Below are 15,274 nucleotides of genomic sequence, written 5' to 3'. Positions count from 1 at the left end.
TGTTAATGTTTCGAGTTGTTCATAAAATAATTTCTTAACCCGATGGCAAAGAAAAAGGTTAAGTAATATAGCTGAATGCACTTTGAATTAAAACAGATGTCGACAACAGATACCCCATGTTTAAAAGGAGGTGATTTAAATATAATTAACTTAAACCTCCAGATTTTGTAAATATATTCTAACCATCTGCATTTCTCTCTGGCAAGAGCATCATACACATGTAATATGTATTACAATGACATGAAAATATGCTGAGAATTTGGCCTGTAAGACTTTTAGGAGCTCAAAAGTAAAAACATGAGCTCAATTCTTTGGTATTTCAGTGGGAATGTGTGCAGGAAACAGAGAGACACACTGATATTGACCCAATGAGAAACTGTCCATCGGGAGCAACTGAGATCTCAAGATACGAATCAATAACACTCCTGGACCTGATTCTAGATGGCACGGAGCGATGAGACAGTTACTGAACCAAAGACTAAGGGAGAAGGTACAGGGGCTGAAGTGTGCACTGGACACCTCTGCAAGACATGTGCACTATGCTAGGAGAGCAGGAGAGCAGGAGAGATGCCATCTAATATTTACTCAGGTGGAATAATACAAAGCCAAAGCTGTACAGTGTGTAGTCATAAAACAAAGAAGATTCTGAAAAATGTGCTCCATATATTGCTAAGAGGAGATAAGCTTTAGCTTAAGTCCCAGATTGTGTATCAATGTTTGGGCCATAAATGGATTCCTTTAACACTTTCTGGGCTACCTTATTAGTCAAAAAGATTAGCTAGGGAATACTGGAAGTCCCTAAAGGATCAAATGTAAAACTGTTCGCACACCAAGTCTGATTTTCTTTTTTTAAATATCTAAGTGTAAAATTATAATATACCAGCATTGCTAGACATACTGACCACTGAAACAGTAAGTCACGTTTAACCACGCATTCATACAGTGCTTTATTCTATATAGTTATCTCCCTCACATTCAAAACCACCAGTTAATGAACCATATCTAGACACAAGAACTATGCATGAAACATAGTCGTAGACTTTGTCTGAAAAGCAAAGCTGTTGGTATAAATGCATTGAACACCGTTTAGTGCCACCACTACACGTTTTCCTTATGAGTTTTTCCTATTTTCCTATCATTTTCATATTCAAGTCTTTTAGAATGTGTCATGTTTATTTTACAAAATATGGTCCCTAGAAGTGTCTATAAAGGCTATAAAGCAAGATATACTTTAAGACTACCCAATAAACTACAAAAAAAAAATTAAAATCGTTTTTGTTTTTTTAACATATATTTCTAGTTAGAGAAATTTAACAGGCTTATCCCTCAAAACTGTAAATACCAAAAAATTGCACAAAATAGTTTCCCACCACAGGAAATTTATTTTAAGTGTCTTCATAGTTTTATTTTTGAAATACACCAATTTTTATACATTGCAGGAAAAACGAAAATATAAATATTATAGTGCAAATTTGCAAAAAAAAAACAGCATATGCATCAAAATAAACTATTTCCAGCAGTGCAATATGAGTCCTCAGCATCCCAGAAACGAAACAGAAAGTCAAAAAGTCAAAGATAACTTTTAAAAACACCAGTATAGGCTCATAAGGCCCTGATGGTAAAAAAAAAACAAAAAAAAAACTACATTTCCGCATAATGACGTCACTCCCGGTTTTGGGCAGGTAATGGCGGACATGCGATAGTTCGAGCTGATGGACGTAGGAAGTGTTACAAACAGCTGATCGGATCGGCAAAGCGTGTTTCTGGAATATTATGTGTTTTTTAGTGCTTTTTATGCAGTTCTTGCAAAGCTATATGTGGAGGGAAACCGTGACCTAGGACAAGCTGATGGTATAAGATGTAAGTACAACTCCTCCGGTTTCATATGCAAAAAAAATTATTGCGCTAGCTTACGTGGTTGCAGTGCTACCGGGATTTAAAAATAGTTATGCAAAATGGAGCGGCCGGCTTTAAAGGGTTAAACATTCCTCAGTTTTCCAATCAGATCCATCACTCCCTCTTCAAAACATCAAGAAAGAGAGAAACTGTCCATCGGCAGCAGCTGATCTCTCAAGATACAAATCAAAAAGACTCCAGGACTTGCTCCTAGATGGCAGGGAGCAACGAGCTACTGGACCCAAGAGTAAGCCAGAAGGTACAGGGGCTGAAGCATGCACTGCACACCTCTGGAAGACATGTGCACATAACTGATGTTATGTCAGTTATGTTTTCCTAAAATGATACAAAGTAATCGTACTATCAAGGATTTTTTTCAAAGCTTGCTCGTGTTGGAATAGTAGGTGGAGCTTACAACTGTCACACAACTTTACCGTGAGGACTCCAACATTTTATCATCTACTGACCAAAATCCAGCTTATTTCCAAACGGTCATTTGAGATGGTTTGGAGTGCAAATCATTTTCTGCCTGGCTCTCATCATTTCCTCGTGGTTGCTAAAGCCTGTTTTAACTGACTGACATTTAATTTTGAATGAACAAAAGTGACATTCTGTGGTTCCAGTCCATCACACTTGTATCCTATGGATTTCAATAATCATACTTTTAGAATTACATCAAACTTTCTCTGAACCAAAGCAGGTGAAATGATGAATAGACTGGCTAATGTCACCAGACACCACTGTAATTTTGCCTCTTGTGTTTTAGAACAGGTGAGTCGTTTTTTTTAGATCGGGAGTTGTAAATTTTCATCTTTTCACGACTGAAAAACATTATCCACATTGCTCCTTGATCACTGATGCTTTCCATTTTTCATGAAAGTGTCTTTCTGGATTATTGGAATAGTTCAGATTCAGACATGTTGACACAGTAGTAAAAAAATTACTTAAAGATTGGTGCCAGAAGTTGAGTTCAGACTGTGAGTCACCTTTGGCTTAGATCCCGAACAGGAGGCCAGGAAGAAGATGGGCGCAGATGCAAGCTGTAATAGTCTAATCACTGTTTTGTTGGAAAATCCAAAGGGATGATGTAAGAGATATGGGATGGAGAGGAAATGTAAACAGGGGCTAAATATACAGCTGCATTGTCATCGCAATTAAACTAAATATTTTGTTATTTCAGAATGAACGTGACTGAGAGTATAGATTTAAGGCAAGGTGTTTTCTGCTGCACTTAAACGCGTCTTGCTGATTTAAAGGTATTTTAGTGACTATATTTCAGAGCATAACAGGTTTATTAAAGGCCCTGCATCACAAAGTGTTGATTTTAAGCCCAAGGAGTCTTAAGAAAACCTGCCTGCGCTGCAGCAGGTGCACATTCCTCCAGGGACAAGCCAGGAACCTTGAGGTAGTATTTAACGCAGATGTTTGACCCTACTTAAGATGTTAGCCCTCTATCTTCATAATACATGGTTGGGAGTTCGAGTAAAAAACATACTAAGGTTCATGAAAATGATAACGAGACAGTAAATAATGATAGATCACAATTACTTCAAGCTTGTGCAAGAGAAACTTGTGATGCCACAAGAACTATTATCCATCGATCCATACATCCATCTTCTGCTGCTTATCTGGGGCCGGGTCACGGGGGCACGCGCCTAAGCAGAGAAGCCATGACCTCCCTCTCTCCCTAGCCACCTCCTCCAGCTTGTCCAGGGGAATGTCAAGGTGTTCACAGGCCAGCCGAGAGATACAATCTCTCCAGTATGTCCTGGTTCTGCCCTGGGGCTCCTGCCAGTGGGACATGCCCGCAACACCTCGTGGAACGGTCCTATTTTAATAAATGTCTCATGTAAACTCAACTCAACTTCAGGTTGCTCATAAAGTCCCCCTCAATGATCACCAATACCATTGGTTAGGATCTGATTAGAGAGAGAGAAACAATAATGTGATTCTAAGCCACTTCACCACACCTACATTAGGAAACATCCAGGGGGCATCCTGCTTGAGTCACCTCAGCTATCTCCTTTTGATATGAAGAGGTTGTGGCTCTACTCTGAGCTCCTCTCAAATGACTGAACTCCTCATCTTACCTTTAAGTATGAGCCCAGACACTCTATGGAGGAAGCTCATGTCTGCTGCTTGAATCTGACGCTTTTTCACTTTCTGTGAACTTGTATCCAATGTTTTAAAAAAGGCAAAGAATACATTTTGCTTATATTACCAGCAGCAATTGTTAAACGGTTAACCGAGCCAAATGTCTTCCTCCAATAACACACCAAACACCACATAAAAATAATGGATAGTAAGTACTGATTGATGGTTTTGGTGGAAACATTTGCCGTCATAACTTAAACTTCAGACTTTGTGAAATATACAAAATAGAGGAAGCTGGTGTATTTACAGTTGGTGTCCTGATTTAAGAGATATTTATACAAGATAAAACACAAGACCTAAAGAAAACCAAGCAATCCTTTCAATTATCAGCCTTCGAATAACTCTTTAACTGTGTCCAAATATGTGTGCCGTTGAAGACAAAGTGATATCATATTTTCTTCAGGCACCCAGATGGTGTGTACTTAATGCAAGACTTCCTCGGATACCAAGTAGACAGCTTAAGATGACTCTCAATCTTCCCAGTGGCAAATGTTTTTTTAATGATGATGGTCCACAGCCCACATGTGATCCCAGTGTATCTGAAAAGAATATCAACTTTAACGCACGCAAAAAAGGGAAAAAATTCAGAGAGATTAGATTAAGTGTATCCGTTTTCATTTGCTCTGAAATTGGTCCAGGGGCCCCAATTTTGGGGTGATGTTGTCTCTGGACAATAGCAGCTGTTCACAGAATGCAGGGGGAACAGGAGAAATCATTACAGTGGGGCTCATCCAGGCTTTCAGTGGCAAAACAGAGAGGCGAGCCAATATAAGTGCCACTTGCATTCTTGTACAGATCTGATGTGCGATGTGATGTTTGATTTAATGGGTAAACAAGCCTTTCATCCACCCTGAAACAGCTTCCAAATGGCCCATGGCATGTTCTCGTTGGATTTGGCTTTTGCAAGTTCAACCAACTAATTGTGCTTTCATTCAAGGAACTATTTCCTGTCAAAAGCTTTCCTCTCTTAGAGGAGAGCCTGTCCAAATAATTAAAATATGCATGATTCAGATCAATCTATTATTAGCATCGTTTGATTGCCATTTATCAAACGCTCTAAAAGATTATTGCATAAAACATGAGGCCAGTTTGATCTTTAGTTTCCAAATTCCTTTCTATATCCCCCAGTGGCAGATACAATGCATTGAGAGACAGGGCACAGCTGCCATGTTGGCTGCACAGACTAACATAATACATAATGCTCTGGCTATCCATTTTCTTTTTATAGACTAAGACACTAGCCATGAAATCCATGTCTTGTAATCAGCCAAGAGTAATATTTCACAGTTAAATGTTATGCTTTTCCTCAAGACCTGCAACTGTGAGAAAGTGTAGCCCCAGCAAAACTGGAGAGAAGAAAAAAGGAGAAGGTGCGTGAAGTAAGAGCTAATGAATAAATAACTTTTCTGCGTGATTTGGGGTATATCATATAGAGATTTCTGTGTGTCTCTCAGGTAAAATCAAGCCGTGGAACTAAAAAGAAAATAGATCCTGATTAGGTGATTCTCAAATATCACAATGGTTGCTTTTCCAGACAAAATGTCCTCTTTGTCCACTTGATAGATGGTTGCAAACTGCTGAGGCCTTATCCCCACCTCTCCACAACTCTGTGACCATTCAAGTCAAGGTCATATGATAGCCCTGCAGGACTCTTTCCTTTCTAAAGGCTGTCCACCTTGGTCCTGCTGCTTTGAAATCAAACTTGCCATTGTTATTTTTACTGCCCATGACAAGGACAAAGGGACTGGGCAGCAGGGACACACACACGGCTTGAAATGCAATAGGGCTGGGAATTCCTCTTTAATTTCAATGCTATACTTGATCTCTGGGCTGCATGACTGACCACCTTATTATCTATAGCGACAGGAGCTTATCAATACAGAACTCGCTGGGCCCACAGACCAAAGACAAACACTTCCTTTATGCAGGATGTACCCTCGGGGCATGAGACACGCCGCGCAGGCCAACCAGCTGAATTCCACAACTGAAAGGGTGGGAGACTGAAAATAATTTCTAAACAGCCAAATTAGTCTAACAAAAAAGTAAAATAAATCGGATAACATAAAAAAAACAAACAAACAAACAAAAAAAACCCCAGAACATAAGCTGAGAAATGTTTTACTCTTTCTCGAGAGCTGAGTTTTCATGGATAATTGATTTTCAACCAATAATTGTCCATTATTCAACAGCAGAATAACTGTATGTATTGGCAGGATATGATTTTAAGACATATATGTATGGTTAAACCTCTGCAAACACACCAGACTAAAGGAAGCCAAACATGTGAGAGGTTTGAAAAGACGAGTACACTGAGTACACTGGAAAAAAATACCCACGTCTTTGTGACCTTCTTGCAATTTTCTTTTAAAATAGAGAATAATAATAAAACAAAACAAAAAACAAAGATATTAGTGCCAATTCTTAAACCACTCAGTCATCCAGTAAAAGCTGGTTTGTCGTTACGCAGTTTGAGGCAACATTAGCAAATATTAGAATTGGAAACTGGATCTAATTTGAGGGATGATCATAGGTGACAAGCAGGCAGTGTTTAGTATGCAAATTCAGCTCCTAACAGTTTTCTCACTTTTTTGCAAGTCCTTACACAAGACACTGACTTCTGTGACAGCCTTGCTGCTTGGAAATGATCTGAGAGCAAACATACCTTACACTCTGATTGTGAGGCATTTTGCCCAATGCATTCTTGAATGAAGCTGCCTGCTGTTACGGAGTGACTGATGGCTTTACTAAAAGTATAAGAAATACATGTAATTGCTTCTTAAAGGCGGTGGGTGTTTACTTTCAGGGTATATTATGTTCTGCAGTCACTTGAAGACATTTTTGTAACTGAATAAGTGATTCATCACCATTTGATGACAGTATATTATGTTACTCAGTAGCAAACTACATGTTGAGCATGTCATATCTTTGTAATGTGCAGCACTATTCTATATCAACCTGTCAGTTCTGTTTTAATATTTGTGGCCTGTTTGACAGAGTGCCTTTTAAAGGATGATAAAGTAAAATTACTCCTGTTTTGGTATTTTTCTCCGTGATAAACACTGCTCACCTGCTTCACCATTACTGTTTTAGACATGCTAGGCACAGGTTTAGCCATCAAATGTAACAGCTAAACAAGTTTTAATCAAATCTGCTGTGTGAAGAATTAATTTAATAAACTGCTACATGGTTTAAGGCGAATTTTAATCGCATGATTTATGTTCACTGGCAGTATTTTGTGTACCGCGTCTTATTTTCTTGTACAAATTCAAAAGCCCCCAAAAGAAGTGGGGGCAAAGTTTTGTGTGCTGTATCACGATACACAGAAGTTCCATCATACTGCAGGAACTACTTTAATTTGCACACAGTGCATCTGCAAGCCACCTTGCAACTTATTCAATTCATAAACTATTGGCTATATAAAATAATCTACTTTTGAATATAGTGGTCCTAAATAACAAAGAAGAGAGATTTTAAGTTTAATTAATACTAAACATTTCAAAACGTTCTGGATACAGCCAGGACTGGATTCACCCAGCAAACAAAGGTGGTCGACAGTCGAACTGACTTTTCTTTCTTTTGGAATAGAGTGAAACATGAAAACTGAACAGAAGTCAAAGTTAAATGAATTAACAGGAATAACTGGCACGACAACAGGAGGTAGGATGGGGTGGGAATGTGTGGGTTGGCAGGTTTGACTTTAACAGCAGGGGAGTGTGGTGGTGGGGGTGTTAGGAGGATAATCAGGAGTAACTTCCCATTCAGAGCAGACAAACAAGGGGAAACATTCGTAAACTTTTTTGTTTTTTAATGAATTCACAACCACAATTTAACTGAGGTCTGATTTTCCGGGACAAAACCATAAAAAGCTTCATGTTGTGCTCGCGTTGCCACAGGTTAATGTTAATTAACGATAAATGTTGTTACTAAATGTTTTACAAAAACAATGTTACCACTTAACACTCTCCACTCAAATATTAAAATGTAATGTATTTGACCATAGCTTGACAATTTTTTCTTATTTAATCTTTATTAGTCTATAACATAATCTTTGTCACAGCCTTGGCTAAATAGCCCTGTGAAGTGTCAATCATTTCCCTGCTTCATATATAACAGAATTGTGCTCTTCCATAGGTAATGTTAGATTGGCTGTGAAATTGCAACATCAGAGCCTTTCAACAAACAGCTGAAGACAAACAGGGAGCAGGGTGGGTGGTGGCAGCACACCTTAAGTTTCAAATGTGAACCTCGCAACAATGGACACCCTCAGGCATCCTGTGCAGGTGTGACCTGGATTTGATAAAACCCTTAACTTCTTACCCAGTGCAAATAAAGTCAGAGCTGCCCAGGTGCAGCTTTTGTTTGTGTCTAACTTTTGGCAGTGCAGCAGCTTTCGCAACAGAGTCTGGGAACCAATAGCACAACAAAGGCAAGGCACTGAAAGCCTTATAGGTTCATTGGATCAGACGGCTAGCAAAGGGCTCCTTCTGCTGACTACAACCTGAACACTTATGAAGCAACTAAATTTAAAAAATACATTAAAGTCAACACTGTGAATACTAAATAGGTCACGCTCCTGGAGGGGTGCAGTGACACAGCACACAAAGGAAAGATGAGTTCTTTTCATCAACAGTCATGTCTGCTATCAATCTTTTTTAACACCATTGTTAGGGCAAGGACAGAGGAGACAGAATAACCCAACATGTGAATTAATTGACAGGTGTAATTTCAATCTTAAAAGTTGAAAGGCTGAGTGTGACAATAAAAGAAAGACAAAGGAGTGACCCCGTTGACAAATCAGACAAGAGATGACAATGAATGTGTCATGCATCTAAAGGAAAAGCTATTACTCTGCTTTCTTGTCCATTGTGTGGTTTTTCTCCTCACAGCCTTTCAGTGATGAAATCCTTTATGAGAAATTTGGTAGGTGAAACTTGAGACACCAGATGGATTTACAAGAAAAACCATAAAAACTTCCACATTGCATCATACAGATAAGGTCATTTGATCATTTAATTTCAATTCAATTCAAATGTGATAGTTTTTAAGCAACAAACTTAACCCTGTGGATTTGACCAAGAAGAAAGGCTGGGAGTGTTTGAGTGTGTCTGTGTTTAATTGTGGGTCTTTTAAAGCATGCACCACACTTAAAATTAAATGCTTCAAATAATAATAATGTGCAAACACAAAGAAAAAAGAAAGGAAAAAGTAAAAACACATGTTGGACGAGAACTGCTTTGCATTAGAGCACAGTAAGAAAATGAAGACACGAGGACCTGGAATGCATTGGAGGGACTGATCTTCAGGTTTGAGGTGCGTAGCAGGTAGGAAGCTTAAATCTAGTCCTTCCAAAAGCTAACTTTAAACAGTGTGAGAGACATTTTATGATGCCGGGTGGTCTTACTATCGAACCTTATCGAAGACAAACAGGTGTAGTTTTACACTTTCACTGAAGGGACTTTAGGTGTAACTGAGAGAAGAGGAAAGAAATTTAAACTGAGCCCAAATTTTTCATGCAGCATGACTGTATTTGTGTCTTTTCGGGGGGGTTTGCACATGTTAGTATGGAAATACAGCATGTGTGGTATTTATGAATAACACTGGGATCAGCGCTCACTAACAGATTACAGCGAATGTATTATAAACAATACATATGGTACAATACCAGTCTGAAGCTATGTATGGAACTGGCCTCAACATATGTTTTACTCTGTGTCGACACATGTGCAAATGTTGTCTCTGGAACACATCTGTGTAATGTAAATATACCAATGAGGTCAAGCTTCGTCAAACTGCATTAAGATTACCTGTTACATAAACAGTTTCAAAGAGGAGGAGTATTAAGCGCACCAATGTGGGTTCAATTTTAAGCAGAAAAGAGCTGAAAGGAAAATAAACATCTTCCCAATCCAATTTTTCAGCAAAGGGAACTCTTAAAAGGTGAAAAATAAGAAGAGGTGGGAAAATATGTCAGCAAAACAGAGGTAGGGATGTAAACTGTAACGGTTTGCTTGTTTTTATTGTGACTCTGTTTTCTGCATGCAGGAAGAAATAATACATTTTCACTGGATGTTTCTGTGAAAGAAAAAAGTTGGCTTAAGTTATTAAGGGATAAAAGAAAGGGGAGTGGGGGCTTTTACATGGTAGGGTTTACTCTGTTAACAACCAGCAGGGAAGCTTTTGGTGTTACTACTCCTACTCCCCTCCATGCACTTCATGTGATCTCATAATTGCAAAGCCCACAGGGGCAGGTAAATGGAGGTCAAACAAAACTCCTTTTTGTTACTCCAGCATCTTGGAAGTGAATCGTTTGAAGTCTATCAACACTAACACTCCCTGCAGAACAATGCAGTGTACATGCCCTCAAATGGTCCACATTCCTTTCATCATATAAGTAAAGACTGAGAATTATGTTAAAAGTAACTGTTTGCAATGAAAATAGTCAGCTTCATGGTCACGAGCTGAAATCTTTCCCTAGTGCATCTAGGTTTAATTAAGCATACAGGTTTTGCCTGTGATCCAAAAACATCTCACTCAACAGCTACGTCTGAGACTGGACAGATGGGTAAGTAAAACCCAGAAATAAGCAAGTCCTGCCACTTAGAAACCATCTTGGTAACACAGTAACACTTCCAGATAGTTATTTGGGCAGTTATTTTGAAGGCTCAGTCTAAATGAATATGGACCAATGCATCCAAAGAACAGTTATGTATTAGGATATGAAAGAATATACTGAGAGGAGAAAAACAAATGCAAGAAACCAATGAAGTTCGGTATAAAAAATTAAAACTGGGTTTTTGAACACAGTTTAGTGAACTTTTTTTTTTTTTTTTAAACAGAAACACCAGAGACTATAGAAATAAAATATCATTGTCGTCTTCAGATTCTGGTTTAGAACCAGACTCTCTAAGCAGGACAATTGCAAAAATGTGATAATGGGATTTGAAATTTATAAACAAAAAACAATTCAGGTAGTTTCAATTCAATAACGGCATCGCAACCTACCAAGAGCAGCACAAATCAGTGGATCGAAAAGTAGGAAACCTTTTAAGGGAGGGAGCAAGTATTGTACTAATCAAAATAACTCTTTGTAAGCTCAGGGTTTACAGATATGTTTCAGTCTGTACACAGCACAGCAATTCAGACTGAATAGAGGCAGCTATAGAAGAATGCATTTTTGATATAAGGGGAAATTCACAAAATATTATTAACAACCTTGACAGCACTGTTTAATCAGAAGACGAGCATTACTGCCCATATGGAAAAGATCTATATAAATCTTATAAAGTTTGTATCTGTCTTGTGTGAAACTTGTATGAAAAGCATATAAGAGTGAAAACAGATATAAGATCCCTTGAAAAATTATATAATGAAACTTGTATGTTTTGGATACTTACTAAAACAATGTATGAAAGTAATGAGGAAGTGGCCACTTTCATGAGTAATCACATATAAGTTTTTACTATTTCTTTTCCATATGGGTGAGGACCAGAAATATGTGGGGCTCAGCTCTAAACATTCACGCTGAATACAAAGTCACAGCGCTGAACCATCCATGGCTACATTAGGCCTAAATAGGAAGTGCTTGTTTCTGAATTACATTCAGTACAATTTAAATACTTTCCTTCCCACATTTTGCACTGTGAAAGAGAAACATTTAGCAACTTAATCTCTTCAACCACGATTCCCCAGAAAAGATGTGTGAAAAAGATGCAGACGCCATGAGACAACCTTTCATATGAATTCCAAAAATCCAACTCAAACTACCCCTAACCCTATGTGAGTCACCCAAAGACCTGCTGGATTGACGTTAGAAGTACACGATCACAATAAAGTTAACAAAGTGCTTCCCAACTTGAGAAATTTGACCTTCGGCACAAAACAAGAATGCAGTTTTATGACTCTTCAACTGAAGGCCTTCATTTCCATCGCATTTGACTAACAATACATCTGGGCCTTAAACTCGGTGTGATTAGTACACATAAAGTAACAATCTCGGGATAATCTTTACAGGTGAAAGGTTCTCCAAGGTCCACTTTAGTCCAAGACTAAATTTACTGGTTATCTGCAAAAGGACATTAAAACAGCAGGTCTGGGTAGGGCTTCGCTCACTTCACTAGCAAGACTAATCATTCCATTTTATTGTGCAATGCCAGATGAAATACTGAGCTGAGCGTGTTCCCCTAAAAGTTTATATAACTTCAAGTCAGCACCACAGCCCCACAGGTGAGGCCCCCTTAGAAACGATCTTAGTGGTTCAACCCAAAAAGCAAACTTGGGACCAGGTAGTTTGAGTTTTCGTAAACAAAGTTTTATGGATCAGAAACGGGTAGGCAGCCGGGTCTCATGGTATTTGGGAAGGAACTGGGGAGGGCATTTCCACTCAACTTGACACAGTATGGATTTTGTTCCCATCCTAATGGAATTGCAGAAATATTTGAGGGGAATCCCATTACGTAGCAATTGGAGTGCTGTAATAATGTACTCACAGTCATTTTCCCACTGCGGTTGGCCTCCTCTCGCTCTGCCAGGGCTTTCAGGAAGTTATCTTTGAGTTCTTTTCCTGCACTTGCCAGTGTCCTGGAAAAGACAACACTCAAACGGTTTGAAATGTTTCTCTTAACCTGAAAAAAAGTCACATGAAGCCTTAAAGGTTCTTAATGGAAGCTTTTCACCTTCGTGTTGCTACAGGGCAGTCTGACCCCCTTCTGCTCTAACATGAGCAAATAATCAAACATTATAAAGAAAAAGTGAATTAAAAATTGGCCATTGATTTGTTTTTTATCTCCTTTGACACTGTAGAAGAGAGATATTTCCGCTCTCTGTCTGCATGACTTTCCTTTCAATTTGCAAGTATAATCCCGCAGACTCAAGCCAGCATCTAGTATGTCATCCACAGCACTTCACCAAAGCTTATCTAGCTCTGAGAACGCTTCCACATATAAATTCTTAACGGAAGGTATCAAATTAAGTTGTTAATAAGTAGGGGTTTTTATTCTAAAATACATCTTAAATGTACAAAAATCAGCAGAACGTTCCAGCAAGATGCTATTAATCATATCTGAGTTCAATGACTTTTTACTTTTTACACTTAGGCCAGCCTGTTTCCATGGAGACTTGTTTCTGGCGCACACAAACGTATCCACACCTGAAAAAACACTGGCACTAATATTTGAACAGTTAACACTGCAGTATGAGCAGCAGAACTTTGGCACGCATCCAGAAGCGACTGTGCAAAACATTCATCAGACCCACACCAAGTTAACATCTTAAAGGCAGTAAACAGGCCATTGGTGACTTCTCAGTTGTGGTAAAACATGAAGAAGAAAGAATGTAAATTAAAAAAAAAAAAAAAAGAAGAAGCAGAACAGCCTTTAAATAAGCTACAATAAAGTAGAACGTGCAACTCCGGTGTTACTTCAGCTTTCTGGAACAGTGATGAACACAAACAAAATCTGAAATTCTCGACAGATTTCCCATGAGTGCATTATGCCCAATTTTTCAAGTAGCGTTGAGTTAAGTATTTCACTTATAACGTGGAACTGAACTATGAAGATTTTTAATATTTTTTTCACCTAAATTCAACTTTATATTTATGCAGTTTCATCTTCATTTGTAATGATATCATCAAAGCCCATTTCCCAACAGTGCATTGTGGGACAAATTGATCCATTAAAAATGGTCGTTAATCAACTCAGAAAATATTTAGTTAAACAGACCAAACAAACTGTTCTTTCTTCTTTAGTTAGTTAAACAGACCAAAGTAAGCTTTTTTGCCATTATTTTTTATTTTTTTGCAAGGAGTGAAAGTATTTGGACGAGATGGCGGCGCGCTAACGCCATACGGATTGGTTAGCAAATCTGAATTTATAAATGGAATGGGTTGAATGCACAGACGCACATGCTAACCATTGCTAAGTAACTCACTAATAAAATGGCAGAATTTCACTCACTTGGAGTGAGCAGAACTTCTTGGATGGTCTGTACCATGTAGCTATATGTATTTTTGTGGGTTTGATTTTATTAGTTCCACTGAGACTTAATGTCTCATTTACAAGAGAGACCTAGGCAAACATATTAGGATTACAACAATAAAAGAAACATTTGTTTCCGTGTTCTGCTACTGGAAACTGAATTTCCCGGAGGAATCTACCTGAGCGATTAATAAAGTTCTATCTATTAAAATAACTAAAAATAATACCTGGGTGTTATTTTCAATTCTTTGATATTAGTGCTTATATGGGTGTCAAGTTTTAGATCCAACAGAAAATTCTTACTAATCTGCACCGAACCACCTCTTGACATGGGCTCATCAACCAATTTGGAACTTTTAACCAAGACTGGATATTTAGAAAATACTTCCAGTCAACAGTTACTCAGTGTCAAAATGTTTTCTGGGCACTTGTGCGCTATATTTTATCTGTGATGTGAGCTGGTCTTCATTTTGCCGAAGCAGCACCTTTAACTTGATTTGGATCTTGGGAAAGCAGACAAAGGCACATCTCATTCTGCTGGTTATCTGTGCTGGTGTGGCCGAAAAACGTGCTATGAGCACGGAGAGAATTACCTGGTTGTGAGGAATAGATTTCAAACCACAGCGTCAGCATGAAATTTGGGACACAAAGGCAGATGTTTGCCTTCTGTGTGAATAAAAATTGCTAAAAAACCTCAAAGGGGACACTCACCAAATTTAAATTAGGTATAATTTTTACTTTTGTAGGAGGAGTCACTGAATCTTTCTCAATTAAGGATCTGACTGAATATGCAGTCAATTCTTTTAGTAGGTATATTTGACACATAACAGAACCAAACAGTGTACTGAGGTTCAGTACTTGGATCTTTACAGGCAATGTGAAAGGAAGTAATGATCCCAAACGTTCCTGCAGACACCTGTGAGTTGGTAATAAATCTGTTTCTTCCATCTTGAATCCAGTTCTGTCTGCTTCACTGTCCAAAGAGCAGACAGGTTCAGTTATATTCTACATTAATGGCTCCTCAAATTCACTTTCCATTCCCAAAGCACTTTAAGAAAGCCTTAACATCCACAACAAGCACAGACAAACAGGCAGTTTCTGCTCTTAGATTAACTTGACATTACAGTAAAACAGAACAGAATCTAAATGTTTAACTTTACTAGAATTTGGACCAAGATTGTAATTTATACTAGTCATTTGGCCAGTACCCCATAATGAAAGTCTTAGAGGAATCACACAGTGGTAAAAGTGCA

At 38.3% G+C, this 15,274-nt stretch overlaps 1 protein-coding gene across 2 annotated transcripts in view; it reads right to left on the bottom strand.

The window, feature by feature from the left end:
- Positions 1-15,274, bottom strand: part of cfap299 (cilia and flagella associated protein 299) — a 79,413-nt gene that overhangs the window by 47,250 nt on the left and 16,889 nt on the right. For both annotated transcript variants that reach the window (XM_026186881.2, XM_026186886.2), the window contains exon 3: positions 12,537-12,627. In XM_026186881.2, the coding sequence (XP_026042666.1) occupies positions 12,537-12,627 (91 nt within the window). The remainder of the gene's footprint in view (positions 1-12,536; positions 12,628-15,274) is intronic.

This window comes from Astatotilapia calliptera, chromosome 12 (genome assembly GCF_964374335.1).
Source record: "Astatotilapia calliptera chromosome 12, fAstCal68.1, whole genome shotgun sequence".
Lineage (NCBI taxonomy): Eukaryota > Metazoa > Chordata > Actinopteri > Cichliformes > Cichlidae > Astatotilapia > Astatotilapia calliptera.
Note: the sequence above shows the minus strand (reverse complement) of the source record. Positions and strands in the feature narration are given on the sequence as shown.